Source organism: Sitodiplosis mosellana, unplaced genomic scaffold (genome assembly GCF_009176505.1).
Source record: "Sitodiplosis mosellana isolate CC-2019 unplaced genomic scaffold, AAFC_SMos_1.0 Smas_scaffold_6062, whole genome shotgun sequence".
In the NCBI taxonomy this organism is placed as follows: Eukaryota; Metazoa; Arthropoda; class Insecta; order Diptera; family Cecidomyiidae; genus Sitodiplosis; species Sitodiplosis mosellana.
In genome coordinates, this window is record NW_022601303.1 from 610,593 (window position 1) to 627,497 (window position 16,905).

The following is a 16,905-nucleotide window of genomic DNA, read 5'->3' on the forward strand; positions in this document are numbered from 1 at the left end:
AAGCTTTTGTGTATAGATAAATTGAAATATCATGTGAACTGCACACACACACACATAATGAATATTGATTCACCCACCGAACAAACAGCACCAATTCAAGAGATTTTCTCAGAAACAATTAAACAGAAAATTTGGCATCGCCGTCCATGACTCCACGATTTGTATTGAGTGGAACAAAACTGCGTCAAAATTATTTCCAAATATTATCAAGCAATTTCATGAATTCGGTTTTTTTTCAATTCTACACAGTTCACATGTTATTGCTATCGGTTTTCCGGTGAATTGGTATCAATTGGAAACAGAATGTGCATGAGCAACTACAGCCATAATACAATATCACGCACAGTAATCGCTTAAAAGAACACAATCGCCATTTCTAGCTGCCTTTGAGTTTTTTTTAGCCTTGCCATTTATATAGCACACAACAACGGTAAACGAAATCGCCTGCTCATACGCACAAATACAAAGCTGATTACAATGCTCAGGACCAATGGGTGTTACGTACATGTATTGTACGCTTTTCATATGATCGCTGGGGAGGTTTTGTTGTATGATGTTGATTGAAATGCGATTCATATTCGGAGCTCACAGTCGATGTTGATTATACGATGAAGTAGCCCATAATCATAAAATTATAGTCGTATAAATAAACATTTCATAGCCGAACACTTGGACTTAGCCTAAGTTTAGTTTTTTTAAGTTGTCGTTATGTGCACTGTACGAACATCATAAAGTCATAGAATAAAATCAAGTGTTGTACCTTTCATCACATGGATATTTCAATTTGCTAGTTTAAGAATTTTCGAGAACCGATTTAGTGGGGAAGTAAGATTTCGATTTTTGGATGAGAAAAAACTCTAAATGTTTAATTTGGGGGTGAAATTTGTTAAAAAAAAGCAAATGACTGTCGAATGATTCAATATATGATGTTTAATGCGATCCATCAGAACAGAATTTTGATTAATTTATAGAAAGTCTACAAATATTTCGAATTTAAACGATAAATCCATTCAATTTATTGCTGTTCACTGCAAGTGACAACTTTTGTTATCTATCGTCAGCACATTATCAGTATGCGCGAGTTGTTGGACTCTTTCTCTTTTTGTTTACATTCGTATTCGATGTGTTAGGGTAGCATTTTGCGCTGTATTGTCAATCGTTATGTGTTATGTGTATAAAAGCACACATGGAGTAAACGAGTGGAAAAAGGATTGCTTCTAACTAATGAGCACTGTGATATGGAGCTGTTCCATTGGTGCGCGTACATTCTGTGAGACAACAGCGAGAGAAGTGATAGGAATGGGATTCTCGAACATCAATCGAATGTATACAACCAAAGATGAAGCGAGTTAGCAGTGATCTACTATTAGATAAGCGTATATTATCTGAAAAAAGTTCGTATTGCCCACAGCGATTCGCTGTCAACGGTGCATCAATTCGCTGTCAACGGTGTACGAATGTTTACTTATTTTCAAGATACAAAAAACCATAAACAAAAATCGACTACTAACAGCAACTTGTATATACTCACGCAAATACTGAATGTAAAACAAGCTGTTCTAGTCTGACATGTGCTTTTTTGAATGAGGGTACACTCTCTCTTCATTCTTTCGCATGATGCATGAATGGGCAAAAAAAGTGGAGAGAGAGAGAGAGAGAACACGAGAGAATATTGTCTTGAACGGCTAGTCTTTCACGTTCTTTCTCTCTCTTTCTCTCTCCACTGTTTTGCTCATTCATGCATCATGCGAAAATTAAAAGAGAGTGTACCCTCTTTCAAAAGAGACTTGGGTGCCTGCAATCGTAAGAATCGATTGACTATCGTATAGACACTTTGGCTGTGGAAATAACGGTCAGTCGATAGCAAGCACTAACAGATGTTACATTGAAATACAATAGATTCCTCTACTGTGTAGAAAAAAATGTTGAATTTTGTCTTCATTTTTCCGTCAGCCTTTACCCTTTTTTAATTATTTCTGAAAATTTTCTAACAACCTAAAATGAAATTCTCCGAAGACGCGGGGACAGCTCTTGAAAACAAGGCCGTCTGTGCATCTTAACTATATGCAAATATGTTATTTTACGAATTTTCCTTTAAGGTAAACGACTAAAATACCATTTAGATCTTCATAACGAACGGCGCTGTGATGTAGCAAAGATGAAAACGTCCAAACACAACAATTTTGCCACTAGCCTTTCAATCGATTGTTCGAAATGATTACAAAACGAATTTTGTTCCGAATGATGTCTTCGAATTTCGGCACTTGTAAAATTCCTGAGAAAAATAAATGAATTTCTAGATAATTGTCCTATATCTTCTGTCCGCTTCTGTCAATTTCGAAAAATCTTTTCCAATTTAAGCTTTTTCGTACAAAAAATTTGTTCGATTTTTATCACTTAAAAAATTGAATTGATTTGTAACTTACGAACAGTTCTTATTGGTGTTGACAATCGTGCTCGTATTTCAACTACAAGGGATATTTTTCCTAATAAAACGTAACACAGGTTGCCTCATCACAAAAAGTCGAAATATGATAATGCCTCGAGCACAGATACAAATGTCTTTTTCCACGGAAGCAACGCCATCAGAAAAGATGAAAGCGATGATGTCTATGATCCAGGTTACACCCATTAAAATGAATAATCGCAAATAAAGCATGTAACTTTGGGAACAAAAGAAGTTTTTCATGAATTTATGAATCGGAAGTAAACACAATCATGCGAATAGCATGCGAATGAACTTTGACCGAGCTATTTACCTGTTTTTCATTTTGATCAACTGGTTTTGTCGTTGACTAGATCCTTTTGCCGATTTTCGCCGTTCATCGTGTTGTATTTTGTGAATTCGTCGTGCAGCCAAAATGAAAAATACCACATTTACCGCCAGAATAATGCTAAGTGGGATGTAGTAGAACGTAATTTTTTTGCTTGAATTTTCTGTAATGACATCAAACGTTGCACTTTATTCTCATTTTAATTCTTCTTTGCACTTAAGTCTAAAATTGTGAGCTCCGAATGAAGCCAAATTGAGTGAAATTGACTAACAATTTCCTTTGACTAACCTTTAAGAAAGAGCGTGTCGACTCCAGTGCCCGGGCGTAGATAATCAGGAAGTGATTCAATTGAGTCCAATACATTGGCCATAATGGTTATTAGCAACGACAATGTCCAGGCATAAACATTGTACAAAATGGATTGTTTTCGCTCCGAAAAAGCTCGAAAATTCTTGATGGATCTAAATATTCGGCAGTTGAGAATTGACATTGGATTAAAAACAGGAATAGTAACAACCAAATGGGAGAAAAACAAAATTTTAACGGAAGTATAAAGAATAAAGGTGTGAAAATATCGCTCAAAAACTTACCGAAAACTCGACCAGAGATCAAAACTGATCACATTCAACCACAAAAAGGATGAGAAGAAAGCAAAATAGGTGAGGATACCATATGCCTTTCGGATGGGCCATTCCATTTGCTGTGGATCAACGAGCTCGGCCAAGGAGAGTGAAGTATCGACCATTATCAGGCATAGCAAGTAGCTGAGAAAGCATTTGCCGTGCAAATTTCGTAGCTCCGGTATGAAAATGTAAATCAAAAATGTAGCAATCAAGAATGGTATCGACGTTAACAGCGCTAAAAACGATAAATTATGGTATTTTCAGATTATTTCGTATCTTTGTCATATTATCATTACCCAATATTTGTATCAACTATGAGCTTTTTATGAAAGTTTGATGATCTTCTTACCGTAGGGCAAAATGGAATGTCTCGTACTTGGCACATCTGGACCTCCTTTCATACAAAGCATCACCTGTATATTTACGGCTTTCGTTCGACCGGGCGTGACTCTAATGCAATATTCACGATGATTGAATAATTCATTGTCAACCAAAACATGCCCTGTCTGGATTGAAATTTTTTTCATCATTTTCAAATGAGATTTGAGTTAATTTGATGCTCTATTGTTTTCATTTCTTTTTCTTTGCATTTTTTGAGAAAAATTTGTTTTTTTTGCATTTTTTAGACGTTTTTCAATCGATACTATTAAAATGTCAATCAAAGCTATTCTTCCATCAAGAATACAAGGAATTCCTTACATGTGTAATGACAAAGTTTTTTGCATAGTAGTGAAAGTCGCAGATTCGATTAACGTAGCCAAAATGTTGATCTAGATTTGTGATATTGGTGCGTCCATTTTCATCCAGCACTTCGGTGAGAAGATTCTTTGCTGTTTCGTCTTCACGGCATTCCACTTCTTGGCCGAATTCCATACTTTCAACGAATGATCCATGTGGACAACAAAGTCGAACACAAGGCCTTATATTACAAGTACATCCACGAACACTAATGCGATTGAAACCATCTTCCGAAATATAATCGATCGCTGCATATTGATCTTCCGAATATTCGATGCCATCGAATATAATCTTGCCATTTTGATGTTCAATACCACCGGTTATGTTGACTGAATCAACGAAATCACAACGTAGTTCACGATTGATTAAATCTTCACCACTCTTATTTGAAGACGTTAAACTAATGGCTAGACTTAATAAACACACACTGAACCAATTCATGATCTAAATAATTTCTTCTTCTTTATTTATTTTCGAAGTTATTCTTCGTCGAAATTCGATTAAAACGTAGTAGGACTGAACCGAAATTTGTTTTCTTTTCCCATACTTCAAAAAACCGAAAAAAATATTCAGTGTGCTCATGGTTTGATGAGCCGATACAGTTTTGACAATGATTCCATTGCGACTAATCAATACGTCGGTTGACATATTAGTTTGATTCAGACTGAATTTCAAACTCAAACTGTCCATGAATCAATACCAACGAAATTATATGTCACACTCATTGTTGATCGGTTACTATGTTCAAAAGGTCAGGAAAGTTAATTCATAATTGGAATGTGAAATTGATATGATTTTGACTCCAGCAGAGTTCAAACGATGGATTACGCAAAATAAATAACTGCGTTTTAAGTGGAACTCTTTGAATTGGGCAGACAGTCATATGGTCACAAGTTGGACTTCATACAGATATGAATGCGTGAGCACAAAAGAGCAACTTTGATTTGGAATATTTTGAAGCGTGAAATGTGAAGCGAAAACACGTATACTTTTGCATGGAGATGTTTTTATTGCTGATATTTTTGCTCTTGTCAGAAAAAAGAAATTTCTTTGTGTCCAAAGCAAAGCATATTAAATTATCAAAAATTATGCATGGCAGTCTGCATACAAAAATGATCATTCATCAAACATTCTTAACAATTATGGAGAGGAAGACATACAATGAAAATGCGATTTTTGTTCTGATGTCAAATGATAATTTTTATAACAGTGAAACGCATCCGTTTTGAGTAGATATTTACCTTAAATGAAATTATGAAGACAATACACAATGGGATGATCAGTTTATTTGAACCAGAAATTTATCTCATTGCATACTCATCTATCCCAATTTTGATTCGTTTGCTAGCTTATCCGTTGTCAATGACTCAATGAATATCAATTTTTTTTTGTTCAATTCTTTTCGTATGTCCATTTCAATGTCTGTTGCTCTTAAAAACATCTTTTTCTTATTAATCTTCATTTTTCTCTACTTCAGTATGTATCTATTGCTGCATTGTGTATAACTTTGAGTTAATGATCTAATTCTGAAGGATTTTCGTTCATTTTCGTTTTTGTATTTTTACTTGGTTTTTGTATAGGTGAAATTATTAATTTGCAAAATCAAAATTTCATATCATTTTAACGGACGGGTTTGAAATAAACTCAACGAATTTGCTCAAAAGAGAGCAACTAATCGACATACACTAGTGTATACATTCGGTGACGTTGTCAACTTAACGATATGTCATACACACAGGAAGCGTTTGCATCGCAGTATCAATGCGGTAGGATATACTGAGCTTGCCATTGCTCAATGAGTCACAGAGTGAGGCAGACATTTTGAAAGAAGAGACGCAGAAAAAAAATTAATCATATTTTCAGCAGCAATAACACATCGACAGATCATTTTACGACGTAAATATGAATTTTTTTTTATTGATTTCGATGATTTTGTTGTAAAAGTGACAAATTGATTTGATATTCATGAAAATTGTCAGAAAATAGCGTAAAACAAAAGTGCACATTTGGTGTGTAGTTTTTAAAACACGTGTTTTGCATGGAGCTGATTCATTTGTTAAAGTTTGATTTTTTATGTTTCTCACGAATCCAATAGAAAATGAAGCCATTCAAAGGTGTTTGTGGCAAACAATGCAAGCGCAAGTCAAGGTTGGCAACGATTGAAGTTAAGCAAGAGCCGGTGATTAAAGAAGAGAACATCAACGGCGGTGACGATGTCATGAACATATCACGGCCTCGAGTTGAGGGAGGATATCGTGCGAATTACCAAGGACCAGTCGACTTTGAATGTGATTTTGATGGGATCAAAGTTGAGGTCAAGTGCGAAAAAGAAGATACGGGCAAGGAAAAGGACATGGCACCTTGTGGACGATCGAATGAAAGCGCCGCCAATGATGTTGGAAACGAAGAGCCTATGAGTAATGCAATCGATGGTCAACCACCGCAACCAGTTGACAATGGGAAGAAACGGAATGGAAGCTCCAAACGACGAAACAAACGAACGATTCCCAGGAATCAAGCGGCCAAAAAGCAAAAGAAACACAAATGCCATGTGTGCAATTATTTGGCAGGTTACAAGTCTGAACTCATAAGACACTTGCGAATTCACACTGGAGAAAAGCCGTTTCAGTGTGATGTTTGTTCGAAGTCCTTTGCACAAAAAATTCATTTGAACCGTCACAAGAAAACACATGGTCCGAAGCTTCAGTTTCGTTGTTCAAAATGTAATGGTGGATTTAGGCAAGAATCAGACAAGACCGATCATGAAAGACTATGCGATCCCCATCAATTTCAATGCGATATTTGCGGATATCACACCGTGATGAAATCCATTTTGACAGTTCATATGCGGATTCACAGCGGAGACAAGCCGTTCGAGTGCTCAATTTGTTTCAAGTCATTTAAAACCAAGTCTGCTCTCCTAAGGCATTCAATGGTCCACAAAGATGTATTGCCGAATGCTTGTTCCAAATGTGGCCGACGATTCGCCACACCAGACTATAAGGAAACACACGAAACACGCTGCCGAAGAAGTCTATTTGCATGTAATCAGTGTCGTTACATTACTGTTTACAAGCAATCATTGATGAGGCACATGCAATCAAAACACGGAGCCAAAAGATCGATCGAATGTGAAATTTGCAACAAACAATTCGTCCACCAATTAAAATTGAACCAACATTTGTTATCAACACACAGCGATCAATTCCCATTCCAATGCTCCAAATGTTTTGGAGGATACGCAACTGAAGATGCGAAAAAGGTTCATGAAAATCGCTGTGGCCACCGTCAGTATCAATGCCATTTGTGCAAAGAGTTTCGTCGAGGCAAAGATGTTTTGAAGATTCACATGCGAAAAGATCACACCGGAGAGCGGATTCAATGCAAAGTGTGTGCAGCAAGCTTTGCCAGTAAAGGTGATGCCAATCTCCACATGAAAGCAGTTCACCGTTTGAAGAAGAAATAAGTCACACATTCAAGGTTTATTAGAAAGTACTTAGTACTAATTTCAAAGTAGTAACAATAGTACCTATACTTTTTCTGAATAGTAGACACATTAACTTTTATTTCATGTACTTGAAAAACCTTTGTTTCAGTCATTTGAACTTGATATTTTGCATCCTTAACTGACATTAATTGATGAATAAAACTGAAATAAATTGGAACAAAGAGAGAAGAGTGTTTTGTGTTTATTTTTATTTTGAAAATTATTTTTGCAGAAAATTCCTTTTAGCTAACGAAAGAAACAAAAGCTTTGTTGGCAAAGGTGTTTTATCAACAAAATCCACTACGTTGCGTTCTAATCGAGTTTGTATATTTTTCTGATGATTTTACAATTTCAAAGTGTGATATTGTTCGTAATACCTAATATTGGAATATTCGCTTTAAATTGATTTCCAAACAAAATTTTTGCATCATTTCAATTGGCTTACTTTTTCAGTACAAACGCATGATACATTCAATCTCAGTAGCCTCGATGCAATTTCCTTCTGCTGAACTGTAGCATTTCTCAGGATTGTCAACGAAGAAGTTAGTCGCTACTCAGCAAATAATTTCGAACCACATTTGATTGCATAATTCGAATACATGCACATCACCCTCACATTCGATGTTCAGCTCAAACAAATGTGCCCAATAATGCAGTACTTTCAGCGCAATGTGAGAAATATAAGAAAACCCAATACAATTCCAATTAGATTTTTATAACATTAAAATGAATTTATCACATTCGCGATCGCCAGACATGAACAATAGATGATCTTAGATACGAATTTGTTCAAATGTAAATAAACTAACGAATGAAATTGTTGCTATCTCACAACTATGTGTTTTTGTTAGATAGAAATCTCCCGATCAGAGACATGGAAGTCGTGTCGATTTGGTAAAATATCATCAGTAACGCATGAATTTAACCGACATTTTTGAATTGAGCTCAACGAATTTGCTCAAAAGAGAGCTACTAGTTGACATTTGGCGATACTGTCAACTTAACCAAATGTCATAAGCACATATAGCAAACATTTGCATCGCAGTACCAATGCTGTAGGACATGCTGAGATTGCCATTTTTCAATGAGTCACAGAGTGGGGCAAACATATTGAAAAACGATACGCAGGAAAAAAATCAATTCCACGTTGAGCGAGAAAGAAGGCAACGGCAGAAAATTTCACGACGTAAGTGTTGCGCATTTTTTCTTATTTATTTCGATGTTAGGATTGGAGTTTTCCATTCTGTTTTTGAAACCGTGGCATATGAATTTGGTTTTCCAGGAAAATCGCGAAAAAATAGCATAAACCAGAAGTGTGCATTTGGTGTGTAGATGTTCTATCACACACGCGTGGCAAACACGTGTTTTGTAAGAAGTCGATTAATTTATTCATGTTTGATTTTTTTTTGTTCTACCAAACAGACAATGAACCCATTTAGTACTATTTCTGGTGGACGCCGTAAACGCAAGTCAAAGTGTGCAAAGGCTGAAGTCAAGCAAGAGCCTGGTATGAAGAAAGAGGCCACCAACGACGGCGATTATGTCATTGATGTACCAAGGCCACGAGTTGAAGGAAGATATCGTGCGAATTACGAAGGACCGTTCGACTTTGACTATGACTTCGATGACATCAAAGATGAAATCAAAGATGAAATCGAATGTGAAGAAGAAGAGACGGGCAAAAACAAAGACTCGGTACCATGTGAACGATCGGATGACAGTGTCGTTGCCAATGATAATGGTGATAACGAAGAGCTAATGGGTGATGCAATCGATGGTCAACCACCACAACCAGTTGGAAGTGGAGAGAAATACAATGGAAGCACCAAACGACGAAACAAACGAACGATTCCCCGGAATCAAGCGACCAAGAAGCAAAAGCAAAAGCAAAAGAAGAACAAATGCCATGTGTGCAATCATTTGGCACGTGACAAATCTAACCTCAAAGTACACTTGCGAACTCACACTGGAGAGAAGCCATTTCAGTGTGATGTTTGTTCGAAGTCCTTTGCACAAAAAATTAATTTGAACCGTCACAAGAAAACACATGGTCCGAAGCTTCAGTTTCGTTGTTCAAAATGTAATGGTGGATTTAGGCAAGAATCAGACAAGATCAATCATGAAAGGCTATGTAGTTCCCAGCAATTCGAATGCGATATTTGCGGAGTAAAACATAAACCACACTTGACAGTTCATATGCGGATTCACAGCGGGGAAAAGCCGTTCGAGTGCCAAGTTTGTTCCAAATCTTTTGTGAACAGCTCTCATCTTCAAAGGCATTCGATGACTCATAAAGATGAACTGCCTGATGCTTGTTCGAAATGTGGCCGACGATTTGCCACTCCAGAAGATAAGCAAAAACACGAAACGCGCTGCCAACGAAGTCTTCCCGCATGCAATCAATGTCATTACAAAACTGTCCACAAGAATGCATTGAAGCGGCATATGCAATCACAACACGGAGCAAAACGATCGATCGAATGTGAAATTTGCGGCAAAAAATTCGTTCAACAGATTTATTCAAATCAACATTTGTCATCAACACACAGCGACCGGTTCCCATTCCAATGCTCCAAGTGCTTCGGAGGATACACCACCGAAGATGCAAAAGACGTTCATGGAGATAGATGTGGCTACCGTCAGTTTCAATGCCATTTGTGCAAAGAGCACCGTCGAGACAAACACAAATTGAAGATTCACATGCGAAAAGATCACACCGGAGATAGGATTCAATGCAAGGTTTGTGCAGCTAGCTTTATCCAGAAAGGTAATGCCGATCGACACATGAAAGCAGTTCATCGTTTGAAGCAGAAATAAATCATGCATTCCATAGATTTTCTAAGTCGCAGTCAAGCCAAAAACCAATATTTTATAATTCCTACAAATGAACAGCTTAAATACAAATAAAAAACTTGCACGCCAAGAACTTGAATTGTAATAATAGGCATGCATCCAAATTTCAAATAACAATTAAAATTTGCCAAAATAAAAATTCATAACTATTGCTTCAGATTTAAACTCCCATTTTGAATGAATCAGAACAGAAATTTATGTATTGAAACCGGAATAAAAAGAAAAAGGGAAGAAGAATGTTGCTTTTTATTGCTGAGTTTATTTTCGCAGCGATTTTCTTGACCAACGAAAGAAACGAATGCTTTTTGGAAACTGTGTTACCTTGATGAAAACAACTCCGTAAAAAAACTATGATCAAGTGTGTAAGTGTTAATTACAAAAATCCAGCTTCAAAGTATGTCGTTCATTACTCGCATGATTCGAATATTTGACTTGAGTTGTTCTCCAATTACTTGTCCGTTTGCAAAATTCTTCGCCGACTCTTCATAAAATATCACAATTCAGACACCAGATATTTTCGATTCCAAATAAAAACTTGGTCTTCTAACCCGACTCTTTTTCAATCCATCGATTGGACAATAACAATAGATAGATGAATGACTTGAAGCGGTTCAATGCTTTGTAGTCCAGTAGCCGAATGTGATTTATATTTCCATGTACAACCATGCATTTTCTTATCATTTAAATACCATGCGTTTATTGAGCCAGAATTCAAAATTGCATTTGTTCCGTTCGCCAGAGATGCACAATTCTTTGTCATAAATATGTTTGCATACCAACACCAACACAACGAAAGAGTTTGTTTTTGTTTGACAACTCTAAATGTTTCTACCATGCGGAATTCCGCATTAATGCAGGCACCGAAATGTTCGTCTTTTCCATTGATATTTATTTCGGACAAATGTCTAATGACGTTAGCGGTAGAATTTCAAATTTAAACATTTCAATATCATTTAATCAATTTTCACAGATTTTAATTCGAATAGCCGGATAATCATTATTTTAATAGAGCAAAATCTTTAGTTTCGGAATATTTATTCCAACAAATTAGACTTTGAGAAAGAAAAATTCCACATCAGTTTAACCGATATTTTTGAATTGAGCTCTGAATTCGCTTAATTGACAGCTACCAATGGAGATGAAGTGTGTGTACTTGGCGTCGTTGAGAAATGAGAACTTAACGAAAGGCACCAATACAAATAGCACGCTTGCAAGTATATGAGCCGTAGGCATCGATGCTGTAGCTTACAGACTGTGTGTTGTTCCGATTTTGCCATTGTTCAGATAACCACTGAGTTGGGCAGACATATTAAAAGATACACGGAAAAAACAATTCAGTAGAAAAAAGGCGACGACAAACGTAAGACTTAAACATTTTTCATTTATTCGAATATAATTTTTTGAGTGTACAATTTTATGATTCGGTCGTAAAAATGAAAAATCATGAAAAGCAATAGACACGCATGAAATTTGGTAACACATAACCTAACTTTCAAGTGCACATTTCATGCGCACATTTTCTTTGAATAGACGCATCAAGCACGTGGTTTGCATTTAATTGAATCACTTTTCATTATTTTTAGGTAATTGATACTTGATTTTAAAATTTGACTATTGATTTTTGACATTGTTTTTCTGAATCAATCAGGAAATGAAGCCATTCAAAGGTGTTTCTGGTAGACGCTGCAAGCGCAAGTCAAAGCCAGCAATGGTTGAAGTCAAGCAAGAGTTGGTGATTAAAGAAGAACCAAACGGCGGTGACAATGTCATGAACATACCACGGCCGAGCGTTGATGGAAGATATCGTGCGAATTACGAGAGGCCGTTCGATTTTGACTATGACTTCGATGTGTTAAAGGATGAAATCAAAGAAGAAGAAGAAAAGACGGTCGTGGAAAAGAACGAGAGGGCACATCGTAAACAATCGAATGAGAACGATGCTGTCAATAATGATGACAACGAAGAGCCCATGGGTAACGCAATCGATGACCAACCACCGAAACCAGTCGACAGCGAGAGGAAACGGAGTGGAAGCTCCAGAAGGCAAAACAAACGAACGGTTCCCAGGAATCAAGCGACCAAAAAGCAAAAGCAAAAGAAGAACAAATGCCATGTGTGCAATCATTTGGCACGTGACAAATCTAACCTCAAAGTACACTTGCGAATTCACACTGGAGAAAAGCCGTTTCAGTGTGATGTTTGTTCGAAGTTCTTTGCACAAAAAATTCATTTGAACCGTCACAAGAAAACGCATGGTCCGAAGCTTCAGTTTCGTTGTTCAAAATGTTATGAAAGATTTGAACGCGAATCAGACAAGATCGATCATGAAAGACTATGTAATCCCCAGCAATTTGGATGCGATATTTGCGGATATCACACTGTGGTGAAATCCAATTTGACATTGCATATGCGGACTCACACCGCGGATAAGCCATTCGTGTGCTCAATTTGTTTCAAATCTTTTGCAATCAACTCTGCTCTCCGAAGTCATTCAATGACTCACAAGGATGAACTGCCGAATGCTTGTTCCAAATGTGGTCGACGATTTGCCGCTCCAGAAGATAAGCAAAAACACGAAACGCGCTGCCAACGAAGTCGTTTTGTATGCAATCAATGTCATTACAAAACTGTCGACAAGAATGCATTGAAGCGGCACATGCAATCACAACACGGAGCCAAAAGATCGATCGAATGTGGAATTTGCAGCAAACAATTCGTCCAACAGATTAAATTAAATCGACATTTGTCATCAACACACAGCGATCAATTCCCATTCCAATGCTCCAAGTGCTTCGGAGGATACGCAACCGAAGATGTAAAAGAGGTTCATGAAGAAGGATGTGGCTACCGTCAGTTTCAATGCCATTTGTGTAGAGTATATCGTCGAGACAAACACAAATTAAAGATTCACATGCAAAAAGATCACACCGGAGAGCGGATTCAATGCAAAGTGTGTGCAGCAAGCTTTGCCACCAAGTGTAGTGCCGAACGACACATGAAAACAATTCATAGTTTGAAGAAGAACTAGGTCATGTGTTCCATAGTTTCATTAAATAGTAGTTAAGCTTAAAATTAATTCCTTTAACTCCAGTCATGATTTACCACAGACATTTTCATTTTAAGAACTTTATTATACTTTCTAACGTAAAACTGCATGAATACCAATTAAAAATTAAACTCATTTTATGAAATAAAAACGAAATAAATTTGAATAAAGATAAAATGTAGACGTAGTCTACTTCGTCACGAATGAAGTTGTCTTCGATTTCTGAGATCATGTTTGCAGTATTTTTTGGCTATGCCACAAACGTATTGCATTGACAAAGTCAACTCTGTGAGTTGAAAAAGTCGTCAGCAATCGAATTTTGTACGTTTTTAGGATAATGTTTTAGTTCCAAGGGGTATCGTTTATTGTTCTCATTATCTAAAACACAACTAAACTTTTATTTATAATTCTTGTTATTCAATTGTTTGATTCGAATCGATTTCTAATTATTTTTCGCTTCTTGCTGAAGCTTCAGAAAATATCACAATATTTTGGATATATTCAAATTGCATCGAACACGGCCAAAAAAACATGGATCACGAGAACCGGAAATATTGGCAAAAAATACACGATCAACTGCGATCAACTGAGTTGCGATTACTTTTCTCAACACTAAATCATTTTCTATTGCAATTAAGCTTCATATCGTTTCTGATTTTTTTCTACTCCAATTCATCTCGTTTGAAGACAACTAAAAAGCATGTCATTCCAAAAAGTAATTCAATAGGTTTCAGTCTGTTTGGAAATTATTCCTGTGCGTTCAAAATTGGAGCGACATACCGCGCATTCTTCGTTTCAAACATTTTCAATTCAGTTTTGAGTGCAAAATATTTATGGAATGTGCGAAGGGTGTACGACAGTGTGAGAGTGCGAAAGAGAGAACAACAGTAAGGATTGTTGAATGTCTTAACCTAAAATTCGTGAACAGTGATTGCACACTTTGAAATCAGATTAACTATCGATAAACAACGCACTAATACTTCAACGCGTTCGATTTGGTTGCGACTGAAACATATACACGCACACACCGCTTCGGCAGAGCATTGTGTTGCCAAAAAGCCATGGCACGAAATTTGATTCCAAACCAATTGACATTTGAATGCTCTGGATTTGGTGATCGCTTATATGAAAGTGGAAGTCAGAAAAGTCGCAATTAAAATAAAATGTTCATTAGATGACTACTGAAATTCCATTTCTCTCGCCAGACAGGCATAATTCATTGTTACGAATGTGTTCACATGCCAACTAAACACAATGGACGAATGAACCCGTGCGCATAAAAACGACTTATAAAAACGTCGCTGAACAAAGCGAAACACCTATTTGTTACTCGTTCAATTCGGAACAAATTGTACACTGGTATGTTACGCCGACAAATCTATGTTACGTTTTGATCGGCGATTTTTTTTGTAATTCGTTTTTATGCTCACGGGTTCGAATGTGTCTAGATACTCGAGAACCGATTCGAGACAGTCAAAGTTGAGCTCATCGAACTTCATCACTCAGTATAAAAACCTATGAATTTAAACACAAAATTAAATTCTGGATTAAAAAGTAGAATTTAGTAGCAGAGAAACATATTTGTCCATTCCGCATGGAATTTCAACGCAGAAAGAAAGATTTTGTTTTGTTTTTATTTATCTTTCTCGAATTTGACTTACCTAACGATTCAAATACACAATATTATTGCTGCTTCTGAGTGCTGAATGTTGTTCTTTTCACTTTTTTTATGCTAAAAGCAAAATAGTTTTGAATTGAACACTTTAACAGATAGAGTATAGACAGCGTGAATATGTTTGATTATCGTTCTTATACGAATACAGTGACTCGGATCCGAAAGATTGTCAGAGTAAACACACTTCAACATGCAAAACACAACTGCCTTTAATGCTGATTGGTTCAGCTATTTATAGTGATGTTTTTAAGGACAGAATGTGCAGATTTCTTGCTATGCAAATTCGGAGAAGAAGCCATCCCTTATCTAAACATCTAGTCGACCATCAGCAAGTCGATCCCAATACAGGTATACAGTATCGTCTCTGCATACGATGATGCCATAATTATTTGGGATATTTGCTAATCCGCATTTAATCTCGAAGGTATCGGCAGAAGTTTGAAAATTGAAAGATTTTCAGCAGAAAAACTACGATCGGCTCAATCAGATCTGACTCTTTACAGAGAATTGCATTAGCTCAGCCTTTAAGGAATATTGTGTGTGTGTAGAACTCAAATTGGTGTACATTTTCAATTAAGAAGAACACAATATCTCATTTCTTTAAGTTGATCCGAAGAACAATTCACGTTGAGGAGACATGACACTAATTTCTACGAAGGCAATGAAAAAAGATATTCGCAACAATTTAACGAATATTCTTCAAACAACTCAACGAATTTGCTCAAAAGTGAGCTACTAATTGACATGAAGTGTATATATTCGGCGACGTTGTCTACTTAACGAAATGTCACACAAATAGCAAGCGTTTGCATCGCAGTATCAATGCTGTAGGATATGCTGAGCTTGCCATTTTTCAATGAGTCACAGAGTGAAGCGGAAATTTTGGAAAAGACGATACGCACAAAAAACAATTCCACGTTCAGCAGGAAAAAGACACCGATAAACGTAGGTGCTGAACATCTTGTGTTATTTATTTGTTGCTCTATTCTAAAAGTGACAGATTGATGTTATATTCACGAAAATTGTCAAAACATTGCATAAAACCGAATTAAATATTAGATGTGTACTTTTTCTTGGCCACACACGTCACAAACACGTGTTTTCATTCTATCGATTCATTTGCATTAATGCTTGATATTTTATTTTTCATCAGAATCCAATAGGAAATGAACCCATTCAAAGGTGTTTCTGGTAGACGCTGCAAGCGCAAGCCAAAATCGGCAAAGGTTGAAGTCAAGCAGGAGCCTGGTATTAAGGAAGAGCCCAACGATGGTGACAATGTCATGAACATACCACGGCCTCGAGTTGATGGAAGATATCGTGCGAATTACGAGGGACCGGTCGACTTTGACTATGACTTCGACGAGGTGAAGGATAAAATCAAATGTGAAGAAGAAGAGACGGGCAAAGAAAAAAACTCGACACCATGTGAACGATTGAATGATGGCGCGGCCAACGATGATGACAACGAACTATCCATTGGTGATGCAATCGACATTCAACCTCCGCATCCAGTCGACAACGGAAAGACACGGAATGGAAGCTCTAAACGACGAGACAAACGATCGATTTCCAGGAATCAAGTGGCCAAAAAGCAAAAGAAGCACAAATGTCATGTGTGCAATTATTTTACAGATCGCAAGTTTGATCTCATAATACACTTGCGAATTCACACTGGAGAAAAGCCGTTTCGGTGTGATGTTTGTTTG

General features: G+C 36.8%; 2 protein-coding genes across 2 annotated transcripts; one reads left to right on the plus strand and one right to left on the minus strand.

Annotated features, from left to right (window-relative positions):
• Positions 1-2,645: 2,645 nt before the first annotated feature.
• Positions 2,646-4,576, minus strand: LOC129573319 (G-protein coupled receptor Mth2-like). Its single transcript, XM_055453713.1, has 5 exons — positions 4,097-4,576; positions 3,747-3,903; positions 3,365-3,632; positions 3,063-3,235; positions 2,646-2,937 (listed from the first exon to the last, which is right to left on the minus strand). Exons 1-5 carry the CDS (start codon positions 4,574-4,576, stop codon positions 2,756-2,758), a joined length of 1,260 nt encoding a protein of 419 aa, XP_055309688.1. The 3' UTR covers positions 2,646-2,755.
• LOC129573327 (zinc finger protein OZF-like) lies at positions 4,236-7,804 on the plus strand. The gene is made up of 2 exons (XM_055453721.1): positions 4,236-6,031; positions 6,231-7,804. Exon 2 carries the CDS (start codon positions 6,234-6,236, stop codon positions 7,599-7,601), a length of 1,368 nt encoding a protein of 455 aa, XP_055309696.1. The 5' UTR covers positions 4,236-6,031; positions 6,231-6,233; the 3' UTR covers positions 7,602-7,804.
• The last annotated feature ends 9,101 nt before the right edge of the window (positions 7,805-16,905 follow it).

Bases quoted from the DNA above. Each gene is read 5' to 3' on its own strand.
- LOC129573319 (XM_055453713.1), bottom strand. From the start codon at position 4,576: ATGAATTGGTTCAGTGTGTGTTTATTAAGTCTAGCCATTAGTTTAACG. The intron at 3,904-4,096 runs GTAAGGAATTCC...ATTTCAATCCAG, and splicing joins AAAACTTTGTCATTACACAT to ACAGGGCATGTTTTGGTTGA. The intron at 3,236-3,364 runs GTAAGTTTTTGA...CCGAATATTTAG, and splicing joins GATCTCTGGTCGAGTTTTCG to ATCCATCAAGAATTTTCGAG.
- LOC129573327 (XM_055453721.1), top strand. From the start codon at position 6,234: ATGAAGCCATTCAAAGGTGTTTGTGGCAAACAATGCAAGCGCAAGTCA.